Here is a 15,426-nt window from a genome sequence, read left to right as displayed (position 1 = left end):
TGATTCTCTGCAGACACTAGTGGACACTGGACACTTTTGGATTGTGTGAGGCCCACTGACGCTGTATGGTGTGAAAAAATGTACGCTCAGTACCTCAGCAGGACAAAAAAAAAAATTGGGATTGCTTTTAAAAAAGCAGTTTGCAGAGCAGTGGGGAAACAGCAATGCAGCTGTCAGGAAGCCTTAGAAGGCGGCCTAACAACCAACACCGCTGATCCACCACAATATAGCCTCCCCTTGCACTGCACACACAGTGACTGGTGTGTTGTACAGGCAAAATCGCTAGCAGCAGAAGCAGTTTTTTTTTCTTCTTCCCTGCCTAACGCTCTCCCTACAGAATCAGCAACCACTCCCTATGCTAAGATCGGCAGAAGTAAGATGGCGGTCGGCATGCACGCCCTTTTATAACCCCTGTGACGCCCACCAAAGCAAGCCAATCACTTGCATGCCCTTCTGAAAGATGGTGGTGACCCCTGCCTATGTCATCACGTTGCCCACAGTGTCCGTGGATCCTGATTGGCTGAAAAAGAGCGCAAAACAAACTTTTGAAACGCAACTTTGGCGCGTAAGTTGCCGACCTCGTGGCCGACCTCATCATAGGGTCGGGTTTCGTTTCATGAAACCTGACTTTGCCAAAAGTCGGTGACTTTTGAAATTTTTCGACCCGTTTCGCTCAACTCTAATTATGACATCTTCATTGCCATGGAAATCTATTATGACATAATCTTCGCCATGGCAACCTATTATTACATCATCATCGCCATGGCAACCTTTTATGACATCACCATGTCAACCCATTATGACAATCTTTGCCATGGCAACCTATTATGACATCTTCTTCACCATGGCAACCTATAATGACATAATCATCATCTCTTAGTACTTTTGCTTCCCCCTGACCCCGCACCTTTGATGCATAAATACCTTTTCTATATCGGTTCAGATGTATGTAAACTGCCACGGTTTGGTCCACGGGCAGGACTTATTCAACTGCTCCCCCCCTCCTCGTCTTGCTTTACACAAGAAGAAAAGTGTAGATCAAGACGGGGGAGGGGGGGGAGCAGGTGAATAAGCCCCGCCCAGCGGCCCGGACAGCGGCAGTTTACATACATCTGAACCGATATAAAAAAGGTATTTATGCATGAAAGGTGCGGGGTCAGGGGGAAGCAAAAGTACTAAGAGAATCCTTATGTGACACACAATTGATTTATATCATTATATGATATCTCAAAAAAAGGGGTGAGATTCCCTTTAAACCGAAACCCACAGCACAAATGCAAATCTAGCTTCATCACATGACGCATGCCCCTGAGAGAATGTGCGCTAAAGTGGATTTAGAAGCCCAGTGGGCAAAACTAGCTCTTAAAGGGCCGGCACACCAAAATGAGTCTTAAAGGGCCGGCACACCAAATCGAAAGCTGAGTGACCCCAGGCTCCAAATCGGAGGCTGATCAACCCTGGCCTACAAATCAGAGGCTGAGCCACCCTGGTCTCCAAATTGGACCCAGAGTGGCCCCGCTCACCAAATCGGACCCAAAGGGGCCCCGCCCACCAAATCGGACCCTGAGGGGGCCCCACCCACAAAATCGGACCCCGAGTGATCCCGTCCAATTCAAGCCCTGAGGAGCCCAGGCCACCGAATCGGATCCTGAGGGGCCCCACCCACCAAATCAGACCCTGAGGGGCCCCACAGGCCAAAGTGGCCCCTGAGAGGCACCCACAGTTAAAACGGATCCTGAGTTGAAAGTCTTGCAGGGGCAGCAGGCAAGTCTCTCTTAACCCCTTCACGACCAATGACGCCACATAGGCGTCATGAAACCTGGTTCAAATCTGACCAGTGACGCCTATGTGGCGTCATGACTTTAATGCCCCCCTGCGCGTCGGGCGACCTAGGTCACTGAAAGGTCACCCGACCCGCAGATACAGGGGGCTTTGTAATTCGCCACAGGGGGCGTGGCTTTGCACCCACGTGGCTACGATCGCTCTGATTGGCTGTTAAAAGTGAAACAGCCAATCAGAGCGATAGTAATATTTCATCAATGAAAATTGATGAAATATTACAATCCAGCCATGGCCGATGCTGCTGTAGCATCGGACATGGCTGGAGACACCGATTCCACCCCCCCCGGCGATCGCCCCCCCCAACTGAATGACAGCGGCGATCTGCCGCCGCTGTCATGATCTGCCCCCCTCCCATTCCCTCTGCTCCCCGCCGGCCTCTGATCCCCCCCCTCACACCCCCCCCCCCCATGCGCAGTGCGCCCGCCCGAATCTGCCGGCTGCAGATTCCATTCTTTCATTTTGATCACTGTCACAGTGATCAAAATGAAAGAAAAAGTAAATAAGCCCCCCGATTATCACCCCCATAGGTAGGCAGAACTAATAAAATAAAGAAAATATTTTTATTTTTATTTTTCCATTAGGGTTAGGGTTGAAAAGAGGGTTAGGTTTGAAAAGAGGGTTAGGGTTAGGGTTGGAAAGAGGGTTAGGGTTGGAAAGAGGGTTAGGGTTATGGTTAGGGTTGGGATTAGGGTTATGGTTAGGGTTGGAATTAGGGTTAGGGATGTGTTGGGGTTAGGGCTGTGGTTAGGGGTGTGTTGGGGTTAGGGCTGGAGTTAGAATTGAGGGGCTTCCACTGTTTAGGCACATCAGGGGGTCTCCAAACGTGACATGGTGCAACCATTGATTCCAGCCAATTTTGCGTTCAAAAAGTTAAACGGTGCTTCCTCCCTTCCAAGACCCGACGTGTGCCCAAACAGTGGTTTACCCCCACATATGGGGTATCAGTGTACTCAGGAAAAATAGCACAACAACTTTGGGGGTCTAATTTCTCCTGGTACCCTTGGGAAAATAAAAAATTGGGGGCTAAAAAAATATTTTTGTGGAAAAAAATTTTTATTTTCACCTCTCTGCATTATAAACTTCTGTGAAGCACTTGAGGGTCCAAAGTGCTCACCAGGCATCTAGATAAAGGTACTTGGGAGGTCCAGTTTCCAAAATGGGGTCACTTGTGGGGGGTTTCTATTGTTTAGGCACATCAGGGGCTCTGCAAACGTAATGACGACCGCAGACCATTCCATCAAAGTCTGCATTTCAAAACGCCACTACTTCCATTCCGAGCCCTTACGTGTGATCAACCAATAGTTCCCCCCCCATATATGGGGCACCAGCGTACTCAGGACAAACTGTACAACAACTTTTGGGGTCCAATTTATCCTGCTACCCTTGTGAAAAAAAAAATTGCTGGCTGAAAATCATTTTTTTGAGGAAAAAAAATATTTTTATTTTCACGTCTCTGCGTTATAAACTTCTGTGAAGCACTTGGGGGTTCAAGGTGCTCACCACACATCTAGATAAGTTCCTTGGGGGGTCTAGTTTCCAAAATGGGGTCACTTGTGGTGGGGTTCCACAGTTTAGGTACATCAGGGGCTCTGCAAATGTAACATGATGCCTGCAGACCATTCCATCAAAGTCAGCATTTCAAAATGTCACTAATTCCCTTCCGAGCCCCGGCGTGTGCCCAAACAGTGGTTCCCCCCCACATATGGGGTACCAGCATACTCAGGACAAACTGGACAACAAATTTTGGGGTCTAATTTATCCTGGTACCCTTGTGAAAATAAAAAATTGCGCACTAAATAATTTTTTGAGGGAAAAAATTTTTTTTTTATTTTCACGGCTCTGCGTCATAAACATTTGTGAAGCACTTGAGGGTTCAAAGTGCTCCCTACACATCTAGATAAGTTCCTTAGGGGGTCTAGTTTCCAAAATGGGGTCATTTGTGGGGAGCTCCAATGTTTAGGCACACAGGGGCTCTCCAAACACGACATGGTGTCCGCTAACGATTGGAAGTAATTTGCATTTCAAAAAGTCAAATGGCGCTCCTTCCCTTCTGAGCCCTGCTGTGCGCCCAAACAGTGGTTCCCCCCCACATATGGGGCACCAGCGTACTCAGGACAAACTGGACAACAAGATTTGTGGTCCAATTTCTCCTGTTACCCTTGTGAAAATTAAAAATAGTGTGCTAAAAATCTTTTTTGAGGAAAAAAAATTATTTTTTATTTTCACTGCTCTGTGTTATAAACTTTTGTGAAGCACTTGGGGGTTCAAAGTGCTCCCTACACATCTAGATAAGTTCCTTAGGGGGTCTAGTTTCCAAAATGGGGTCACTTGTGGGTGAGCTCCAATGTTTAGGTGCACAGGGGCTCTCCAAATGCGACATGGTGTCCGATAACGATTGGAGCTAATTTTCCATTCAAAAAGTCAAATGGTGCTCCTTGCCTTCTGGGCCCTGCCATGCGCTCAAACAGTGGTTTATGACCACATATGAGGTATCTGTGCACTCAGGAGAAATTGCTCAACACATTTTAGGATCCATTTTATCCTGTTGCCCATGTGAAAATGAAAAAACTGAGGCTTAAAGAAAATTTTTGTGAAAATAATTTTTTTTTTTTTTTTTTTTTTACAGATCAATTTGTGAAGTACCTGGGGGTTCAAAGTGATCACTATGCATCTAGATAAGTTCCTTGGGGGGTCTAGTTTCCAAAATGGGGTCACTTGTGGAGGAGCTCCAATGTTTAGGCACACAGCGACTCTCCAAACACGACATGGCAACCGCTAAATATTCCAGCATATTTTCCATTCAAAAAGTCAAATGGCGCTCCTTCCCTTCTGAGCCGTGCCGTGCACCCAAACAGTGGTTTATGACCATATATGAGGTATCGTTGTATTCAGGAGAAATTGCCCAACAAATTTTAGGATCCATTTTATCCTGTTTCCCATGTGAAAATGAAAAAATTGATGCTGAAAGAAAATTTTTGTTGGAAAAATTAAAATATCCATTTTTTCTTTCCACATTGCTTTAGTTCCTGTGAAACACCTGAAGGGTTAATAATCTTCTTGAATGTAGTTTTGAGTAGCTTGAGGGGTGCAGTTTTTAGAATGGTGTAACTTTTGGGTATTTTCTGCCATATAGACCCCTCAAAGTGACTTCAAATGTGAGGTGGTCCCTAAAAAAAATGGTTTTGTAAATTTTATTGTAAAAATGAGAAATCGCTGGTCAACTTTTAACCCTTATAACTTCCTAACTAAAAAATATTTTGTTTCCAAAATTGTGCTGATGTAAAGTAGACATGTGGGAAATGTTACTTAGTAACTATTTTGTGTCACATAACTCTCTGGTTTAACAGAAAAAAAATTCAAAATTTGAAAATTGCAAAATTTTCTAAATTTTTGCCAAATTTCTGATTTTTTGACAAACGCAAAAATTATCAACCTAAATTTACCACTATCATGAAGCCCAATATGTCACGAAAAAACACTCTCAGAATCGCCAAGATCCATTGAAGCGTTCCTGAGTTATTACCTCATAAAGGGACACTGGTCAGAATTGCAAAAATTGGCCTGGTCATTAAGGTCAAAATAGGCTTGGTCATGAAGGGGTTAAAGGGCAGCCCGGTCTCCATTTCAAAGCACTATCTGTACTTACTTCAGGAAATACACATCTAGTTCATTATTAGAATTGTCTGTAATTTTATTTTACTGCTTTTTTGTATTTGGTACATATTGTTTTTTCACTCACCTGCCTTTCATTATTTTGCATGTCGCTCCATCACGATTTTAACTGTTTTTAATGTAAATTGTCTGTCTGGCCTTTTGTGTTCAATAAAGCCTTTATTTATTCATTATTTGCCTTGTGTGCACTATACTTTGCACTCGTCTTTTTTCCATATTATCCATAAGTCAAATGCTATAGTGTTTTTGGCCGCCGCAACATTGAATTAAAATGCAATAACAGGCGATCAAAAGTTTGTATCTGCACCAAAATGGCATCATTTAAAACGTCACCTCAGCATGCAAAAAATAAGCCCTCACCTATAACCAGAGATCATGAAAAATGGAGACGCAACGGGTCTCGGAAAATAACGCAATTTTTTTTTTTTTTTTTTTTTTTTTTTAACAAACGTTGTATAGTTTATTTTTTTTTTAAGTGGTGAAAAAAAAATTCCATGTTTGGTGTCTATGAACTCAATGACCAGGAGAATCACAATGGTGGGTCTGTATTAGCATTTAGTGAACATGGTATTAAAAAAAAAAAAAATAAAAAAAAAATAAAAATTTGTGTTTTTGGACTTTTTTGCAATTTCACAACACTTGGAGTTTTTTCCTGTTTTTCAGTAAACAATATGTTAAAACCAATGGTGTCGGTCAAAAGTACAACTCGTCCAACAACAACAAAAAAAAAAAACAACAAACAAAACACAATAAGCCCATATGGCCATTTTAACAAAAAAAAAAAAAGTTATGGCTCTGGGAAGAAGCAAATGAAGGTGCAGAATCAAAAATACCTCTTGTCGTTTAGGGGTTAAGAGTACAAATGGCTGCACAAAAGATAAAAAAGCCTCAGTTCTATTGACTGAAAAATAAAGAAAATAAAGACATTATAGGCCCTTGAAGAAGGGGGAAAAAAATGGAAAATAGTCATGTTCGGAAGGGGTGAATAGTGATTGTTTAGAATGGCATGTCAAAAGCTTTTGGACGGGTAATGTGTAGGTCCCAATACTCTTGCCTGCATAGTGTATATTGACAGAATAAAATATACTTTACTTCATTAACTTTATTCCAGATTGCACTTTCATTCCCAAACAAATCAAGCACAACTTTTTATAGGTTTCCAGAAATGTACAAATGCTCTAAATGATGTAGCATGGATTATGGTATAATTCCATTATATTAACAAACTTCTATGAATGCCCACCTACATTTCAGTGGGTTCTAAGTGCTTATTTAAGAGGATTACAAAAATCAAGTTCATTTTTTGCAGGCCCGATATCTATCTGCTACATTCTCCCAGTTGATAACATTCCAGATTGCCTTCAGATAGTCAGGTCTAACATTCTTGTACTGCAGGTAGTAGGCATGCTCCCAAACATCGATACCCAGAAGAGGGATAAGACCTGGAAAGCAGAATAAGTATTATTCAGGAACACAATGGCAACTGAACAAATGAAGAAAAAAAAATTAAAATCATCCTGTAGCGATCCCCAAGATGCCAATAAGTTGGAAGCCGAACCATCTTTGAATTTATTTTTATGCTATCCATTAGAAATGCCATTAATGAAACCTGCTAATCACTGCAGTTTTTTTCTCTGTGTTTTTATAGAAATTTCACAAGTTCAAGAATAAAAAAATACTAAAGACTGTTGAATAATCCTTACCTATATAATAAAAAACTGGATAAAGTTAAACTGAACACTATTTTTGGAATATAAGACGCACTCCCCTTAAATTTAGGGAGGAGGAAAATTGGGGCACATCTTATAGTCCAAAAGTAGCTTGCCAGGGAAAAGGCAGGGTGAGTGAGGGAGTTGGTACAGCTATGGAGATCCCGTCTCCTAGAATCTTAAAGGGAATCTGTCACCTGGTTTTGGCGGGCTATTTAAATGAGGTATGTTCGGTCCGATGGGCGGTGTTTCCGATCTTTGCCGCCTCCCCATCCTTGGCTGCCGTTTTTTCATGAATAGGAGTAGGTGTCAGTCATCTTTCGCGCGTGCGCTAAGCATTCTTGGCTCGCGCACGCACAGTAAGCTTTGCCCAACTGCGGGCAAAGCCGAAAAGCCTTACTGTGCATGCGCCGGTTAACTAAGCCCCGGAAGTATTTTGCTCTGTTCCGGGGCCTAGTTAACCGGCACATGCGCAGTAAGGCTTTTCGGCTTTGCGCGCAGTTGGGCAAAGCATACTGCGTGTGCCAAGAATGCTTAGCGTACACACGAAAGATGGCGGACACATACTCCTATTCATGAAAAAACTGTGGCCGGTGGCCAAGGATGGGGAGGCGGCAAAGTTCGGAAACACCGCCCATAGGACCGGACAGACCTCATTTAATAGCCCGCCAAAACCAGGTGACAGATTCCCTTTAAGCTGCGCCGCCTCTGGCAGCCATTTTCCTTTTGCTCACAGCAGGGAAATGGATGAGACAGATGCCCAAGCCTGGAACCCGCAGCATCACCTCACTCCTGCCACCTGCCTCCTGAAGCAGAGACCCCATATCCTGTGACCCAGCTCCACTGTTGCTGACCTCCAGGTAAGCTACTGCAAGATGGGACTATAAAATGCACCACCATTTTATTTTTTTTATTATTTTCCTCCCAGAAATTTGGGGTGCATCTTATAGTTCGCAAAGTACGGTAAATTTGTAGTAATACAAACACATTACAAAAACGGACAAAATGATATACTGCCGTGTCCGTTATTTTAATGATAAAAATATGTTTGATGCAACCTTGGTATGGCAAAGAGGCTCAGTGCACTGTTCCACCCATTGGATTTGCATGTAGATAAATTCACAAAAGGAGTATTATTCCCAAAATGGGGTCATTTGAGGACAGGGATGGGATTCTGCACTTCTAGCACTTAGGGGTTCTGTATATGGAGTCTCCAACCATTATAGAAAATTCTGCGCTACAGGATACCTCCAGTATAAACAGTACTACTTAGTCATAGGGTGAGACAAGCAGGGATGGAGTAATTTGTCAATAGCGCCAGTCGCTCCCAAGTCTTGCCTATGACTCTTACTGTACAGCCACAAATGGGGTATTTCTCCATTCAGTAGAAATGACAAATTGTGCTGCCATTTTTACCAATTGTCCCATGCGAAAATGTAAAATCTGGGGCTAAAACAGTTTTGGCGGTAAAAACGTAATTTTTTTTTCCTCATTTGCCAATAGTATAAAATTCTGTGACCCACCTGTAGTGTTAATATGATCACTGTGACCACAGATGAAATTGTTGAGAGGTGTAATTTGTTAACTGTTGCACCTCAGAGGCTCTGACACTGACATGGCACCCTCAAACTAGTCCAGCAAAATTAATTCCAATATGGCAGTCCATCCCATCTGAGCTTTGCACTGTGCCTTAGAAGTATTTTTTCGACTACACATGGGATATTGGCGTACTCAGGAGAAATTGCACAAGACATTTTGGGTTCCATTTTCTCCTGCTATCCTTACAAAAAATAAAAACTGTGGCTAAAATTACACTTTTGTGGGAAAAATGTGATTTTCATTTTCACTGCTCTACATTATAAACTTTTGTGAAGCAGTTGGGGGGGGGGGGGTTCAAAGTCCTCACCACACATCTAGACAAGTTCCCTGAGGGTCTAGTTTTGAAAATGGTGTCACTTGTGGGGTTCTCCACATGCGACACGATGTCCGCTAATTATTCCAACAAATTTTGCATTCAAAGAGTCAAATGGCGCTCCTTCCCTTCCAAGCCCTGCTGTGCGCCCAAAGAGCAGTTTTCCCACACATATGGGGTAACGGAGTACTCTGGACAAACTAGAAAACACATTTTGGGGTTTATTCTTTCCTGTTACCCTTGCAAAAAAAAATGGGTCTAAAGTAAAATTTGTGACAAAAAGGTAAACGTTCATTTTTTTCCTTCCACATTGCAAAAATTCCTGTGCAGCACCTCAAACATGATGTGATCAAAAGAGGATTTTGTAAATTGTTGGAAAAACGAGAAGTCGCTGCTCAACTTTTAATCTCTTATAACTTCATAACAGAAAAAAAAAAATAGTTTCATAAATTGTGCTGATGCAGAACTGACATGTGGGAAATGTGATTTAACCATTTTGTGTTATATACTAACTCAGATTTAATAGCAGTGAAATAAAAAAAGGTGTCTTTATACCTCTAATCTGACCCCAATATAGTCCCACTACACATCAGCACCCTGTTATTAATGAATGCATGAATTCAGCTATTGTGGTAAACGATAAAAATGTTAAGGCATTTTGATGAAAAAAAAATGCTGATTGTACAAGCCATCCAACCATGGCAAGGTGTACCCAAATATGGATGGTTCCGATCACTAGTGTCCTACCTCTCAATAGACCAGGCCTCATCTGAATGGCACAGTGAAAGAAAAAACAGGCATCGCTCGCAATTTTACCTTCATTCATGTTTATTGGCTGGGGTCAGACACCTGGCGTTTTCCTTGTAACTTATGCTTCAAAACACAATGTGGGTCCCAAACACGATGGAAGACACCACCAAAACTGATCAGCCCAACTAAGTCAAGATCTCCTCAAAAAAATAAATAAAAAAAAAAATGACTCCAATTGAGAAGGGCTTAAATTAAAACAATATTCGTCATATAGTGGGGCGGTCAAAGGGCGGGAGGACATCTTCATCGCCATGTCTGACAGGTAAGTAACGACCGCCAACCACTGCTGCATCGCTGGTGAGATCTGCCTGCTTGGCAGCTCACTAGCGACCATTTAGTGATGCACCAGCGATCCTGACTGGGTCGTATCGTTGTCGGGATCCCTGATGCATCGCTAAATGTGACGGTACCCTTACTCTGTTTTGTTTTCACTTATCTATAACAGCACAAATTTCTAGCATGAGTAACAAATTTCTCACCTATGTCAGAGGATTAAATAATCCCAGGAAAAGATTTACAATATGTGAGAAAAAGAAAAAAAAAGAAAAAAAAGCAGGGGTGGCCGCAAGTATTAAAAACTCATTTGATCAAGTCAAGGAGGCAGATTCTCAAGGGAGATCTAACATTCTAGTTGGTGCAAGTGACCCCATTTTACAAGCTAACCTTCTCCATGAATTTACATGAATTTATCCAAGGGTGCAGTGATCATTATAGACCATGGGTGAGTCACAGTATTTAATACCATTGAGCAGTGAGAAAAAAAAAAAAAAAACACTTAGCCTCAGATTTTACATTTTCACATGGGGAAATGTGTAAAAACGGCACCAAGATTTGTCCCAATTTCTGCTGGACGTGGCAGTATTCTATTTGTTGCTGTACAGCTGTACAGTACTGCTTAGCCACACAGAGTCAAGAAAAAGCGCCATTTGACTCCTGGAGAACAAGTTATTGTAGAATAGCTTGCAGACTCCATATACAGAGCCCCCAAGTGCCAGTAGAGCAGAATTCAACCTCGAGTGACCAATTTGGAAACAATTTTATACAATCCATGCTACAAATACTAATGGAGCAGTGTACCCCAGCCTGAAGATGAGAAAGCCAAGTAAGGTCTCACCTGTTGTTCCTTGTAGAGGGTCCTGATTGGCACAAGTAGCAACTTGCAGTCGTCTCGATTCCTTGTTGTAACCTAGCCAGCCCCATCCTGATCCCTGGACCACTACTGATGCAGTAGACAGCTTCTCCTTAAACTTCTCAAATGAGCCAAAGTCACGTTTGATTGCTTCTAACAGGTCACCTGTCACAAATACAATTAATCACTGGTGAAAAGTCACAGCTTTAAGAAGCAGCAATATTCATAAAATGGAGCACACGTGATACTGACCGTGAGGCTCTCCACCACCACTGGGAGAAAGGTTTGTCCAGAAAATTGTGTGATTTATATGTCCACCACCATTAAATTTAAGAGCTGGCTGAAGAGCTACCTGTGCAGTCACATCACCTACAAGCGAATTAGAAAGGCAGGTTATACTTTTCAAGTTTGCTCACGTTGAGACTCTATACACGTGGCTTCATCAAATATATAACTGATGGAAAAGGAAAAATTGGTGATGAAAATTTGACTTAGCACTCGCTCACACTGGCATATAACACGGCCAAGTGCTTTCCGAATTTTTAGCGAATAGCACTCAGCCCAATGTTATACTATGGGGAAGTGCAGATCTGTGATAATTTTCTCATGCCAAAAATCAGCATGAGAAGACAATTTTATATACCAAATCCATACAAGCTAACTGCAGCAAGAAAATGGGGATAGAAACTAGTATCTTATGCGAAAATAATTTTTTATTCACAAATATTAAAACATTTTACAGAATAGTACTGCTGTAGCAGGAAAAAGGATTCCAGTGTAAATGTTCAGAAAGTTTACACTAGAATCCTGTCTCCTGCTACGGTAGTACTATTCTGAAAATTACTCATTTGTGAATAAAAAATTATTTTGGCATAAGATACTCATTTCTATTCCCAATCAATTTCTTGCTGCAATTAGCTTGTATGTGTCATGATCTGCTTAGTTTGTGGGATTTGGTAGTTCAGAGGTTAATCTGGACGGCCTTACTCTGGGAGGCTTCTTATAGCCTCATTGTGGAGTCATTCCTCAGTTGCTTATACTTTGACCCTTGGCCGAGTGTGTGTGACCCTGTGCTACATTATGCTTGCTTGGTTTTGATCTGGTTCTGTTCCCGTTACAAGTTCTGCCTGTCCCTCCTGTACTACGCTGCCCTCTGTGTATGACTCATTGCCTACGTCCTGACTATTCTCTGATTGCCCCTCTTGTAGTGCGCTGTTCTGACTATTCTCTGCTCAACCCTCCTGTACTGCGCCGCCCTCTCCGTGTATGACCCCCATTTGTACAACCTGAGTTCCCCTCTCCTCTATTCCAGGGTGCCTGTAGCATCCTGCACTCATCTCCAGCAGCAGGACGCTAAGCCCCGCCCCCTGTGGTCACATGATCGTAGGTACTTTTGCTTCCTGCTACCTACAGCATCCCAGGTCCCGTCTGCCCGAGCATCCCCTGCAGCATCTGACCCCGGGCCCTCCCGAAGTGTGGGTGAGTCACCCTGCTCAGCCATGGTACTTCGCCTGCGCTGACAGGATCCTGATAGTATGGGTTTGGTACATCATATTGTTCATTGAGTTTGAGTTTTTGCTTATACTTTATTCCATAAATACAGGGTTTTTCGTGGTATTTAATGAGAAGACAATTGCAGCATGATGCGAGTGCCTCCGATATTGAGATTGCACTTACCCATACAAATCAATGGTTGCGTGTGAAACATTGGACTGCACTTGAATATCATTTGAGTGCAATTAGATGTATGTGCACAGATAAAGGAGAAATTACATTCTCCATTTTCTCTGCAACAGTGCAGCGATTCTTTCATGTGAGGGGATCAGATCACTCAGCTCAAAAGCTCAGTGTTTGAGCCGCATGTCATTAGCATAATCTGCCCGATTATCTCGAATGAGAGAACATACACCAGTGTAAGCATACCCGTAGGCTGGGGTTACACTACCTTTGGCTGCAACACAAGTCACATGGACAAAGACTTCTCTGTGAGGCAAGTGAATAGGAACATGTGACCCCCAGGTTACAGACAGCGACAATCGAGTCAGAAGAGTTGGAACCATTTTGATTTTTATGGCTTTTTTGAGCTAGGTTATCGCTAGGGGTTACAATGTGACACCATCTGCTTTATGTTGCGTTGAAGTAGCGACACAGCAATTTTTGGCTGTGGTACTGAGGCTGCAAAAAAATGCCATGCAGTCCCTAGCATAAATTGACAAAACTGCATAATTGCACCAATTGTCATATGGGATTTTTCTGCAGCAAGATCCACTTTGTTGCTCCTGTAATATGCTGTGAATTTTTTCCAACCACAAAAATTGAATGCAAGATCTGAACCAAAACTGTAAGGGTATACTCACATATTCCGTAACGGCCAGCGCTTTGGATGCAGTACATGTCCGCTGCATCCAAAGTGCTGCCGGCTATTGAACGCAGGCGATTCCGCATGTGATCACTGAACCGTGCGGAATCATCGCATCCAATACATTGTATGGGTGATATTTATCCTGCGGAGACTCGCGTCGCCACAAGCTAAATAGACGTGCTGCAGCCTAGAGAGACGCGCCGCATGTCTGTCTCCACGGGTGAGCTGCGGGTGTCTGTGCACGCATAGTGGCATGGGGGATTTCTTGACATCCCATCCACTATGCTTAACATCTGGAAGCTGCAGGTTGGATGCTTCGCAAGTATTCATCATCCAACCTGCAGCGTTTACTGACTCACTTAGGCCTGTTTCACACTTCCGTTTTTTCAAATCCGTCAAAATCCGTTGGTTTCTGTAAAAAAACGGATCCGCCATTTTTTTTTTTCAGGATCCGTTTTTTTTTGTCCCATAGACTTCCATTAGTGGTTACCGCGGATCCGTCAAAAAAACGGATCCGTTTGCATCAGTTTCCGTCAAAAAAACGGAAACGGATCCGTTTGGCGGACACAAAAACGGAAGTGTGAAACAGGCCTTAGAGAGCAAATCATACAATGGCCAAACCTTAAAATACAGAGGTTATCAAATGTCCAAAAAATTTAGAATCTTTTGAATCCATAAAGCTGCATCCTAGCGATCAATAGCAAGGGATGTAGGATAGATTTTATTGTGTTGTAGGGCATCTTTTAGGTTTAGTAACATTATATGGCCAGTTTGCTGATGCTTATTCAACAATCTTTCTTAGATGACAGCAAACGACTTGGATTTTAGGAAAAAAAAAACACAACAACAACTATGTTGCTCAAACTGTAAAAACACAATAGTGATCACCATGCAGAACAGAATTCACACAACCATGAAACATGTGCCGTGTACAGATTGCATCACCCGGCCTCATCAGCAGATTTCCTGATGAGGCCCAACTGCCTGATAGGCATAGCTCAGGGCAGGAGGCCCAGTGGTTGAGCTTGGTATTGGTCTGTTTCCAAGATGTGTGAATTCTGACCTAATATGCAGATTTAACATGATTTTTCTTCTGTTTCTGATTTGAGTCTAGAGTTTTAGGTTGCTCACCTTTTGCCAGGGCTTCGGCATATTGCTCTTCTGCAACGTTTAGGTTGTTCACATAAGTGGCATGATGTTTGGTGTAGTGGAGCTGCATGATCTCCGCATTGATATGGGGCTACAGTGCACCATAATCATAAGGCAAGTCTGGCAATGTATGCTTCTGTCGGGAGGCTAAAGCAGGTGCAAGTCTCAGGCTTGTCCTAAATAAAGTAAATATATATATATATATATATTTAGTTTCTTCCCTCCACTTAGATTTTAGTATCATAAACATAACGTCTGCATACTTTAACCCCTTTACTCCCCCCAAAGCTGTTTGCACCTTTAATGACCAGTCCAAATTTTACAGTTCTGACCATTTTTTGTGCCAATAACTCTGGAACGCTTAAAATGTATCCCACTGATTCTGAGACTGTTTTTTCGTGAAATATTGTACTTTAATATAGGGGTGGTAACATTTCTTCTTCTTTATGACTTGCGTTCATTTGTGAAAAAAAAGTGGAAATTTGGCAAAAATGTTGCAGTTTTCAAACTTAATATTAATGCCCATAAAATCAGAGCGATGTCACAAAATAGTTCATAAATAACATTCCCACATGTCTACTTTACATCAGTAAAGTGAACATGTAATCCCCTTAAAACCTATTTTAATTCAATTAATTTTAAAAATAACACCTTCTCCGTGAGACTTCTTGGCGAATGCCACAATGAAAAAAGAAAAATGACCCATTCTGAGATGCTGCACAGGCCTGATATCTGCCTGACTGTGGAGGCTGGCACCCTAAGGATCTATTTTTCCGCGTCCCCACTCAACGAGGACTGTCCCTCACTCCCCTACCATTCCCTGATTATACAAGAGGGAAAA

At 42.4% G+C, this 15,426-nt stretch overlaps 1 protein-coding gene across 1 annotated transcript; it reads right to left on the bottom strand.

The window, feature by feature from the left end:
- Window positions 1-6,598: 6,598 nt before the first annotated feature.
- Window positions 6,599-14,761, bottom strand: LOC141069402 (superoxide dismutase [Mn], mitochondrial-like). The gene is made up of 4 exons (XM_073558913.1): window positions 14,568-14,761; window positions 11,327-11,443; window positions 11,060-11,239; window positions 6,599-6,956 (listed from the first exon to the last, which is right to left on the bottom strand). Exons 1-4 carry the CDS (start codon window positions 14,653-14,655, stop codon window positions 6,811-6,813), a joined length of 531 nt encoding a protein of 176 aa, XP_073415014.1. The 5' UTR covers window positions 14,656-14,761; the 3' UTR covers window positions 6,599-6,810.
- Window positions 14,762-15,426: the final 665 nt, after the last annotated feature.

Source organism: Dendrobates tinctorius, unplaced genomic scaffold (genome assembly GCF_039654945.1).
Source record: "Dendrobates tinctorius isolate UK_male_01 unplaced genomic scaffold, ASM3965494v1 ptg000262l, whole genome shotgun sequence".
Lineage (NCBI taxonomy): Eukaryota > Metazoa > Chordata > Amphibia > Anura > Dendrobatidae > Dendrobates > Dendrobates tinctorius.
The sequence above is the reverse complement of the archived record's forward strand: the minus strand, read 5'-3'. Positions and strand labels throughout refer to the sequence as shown.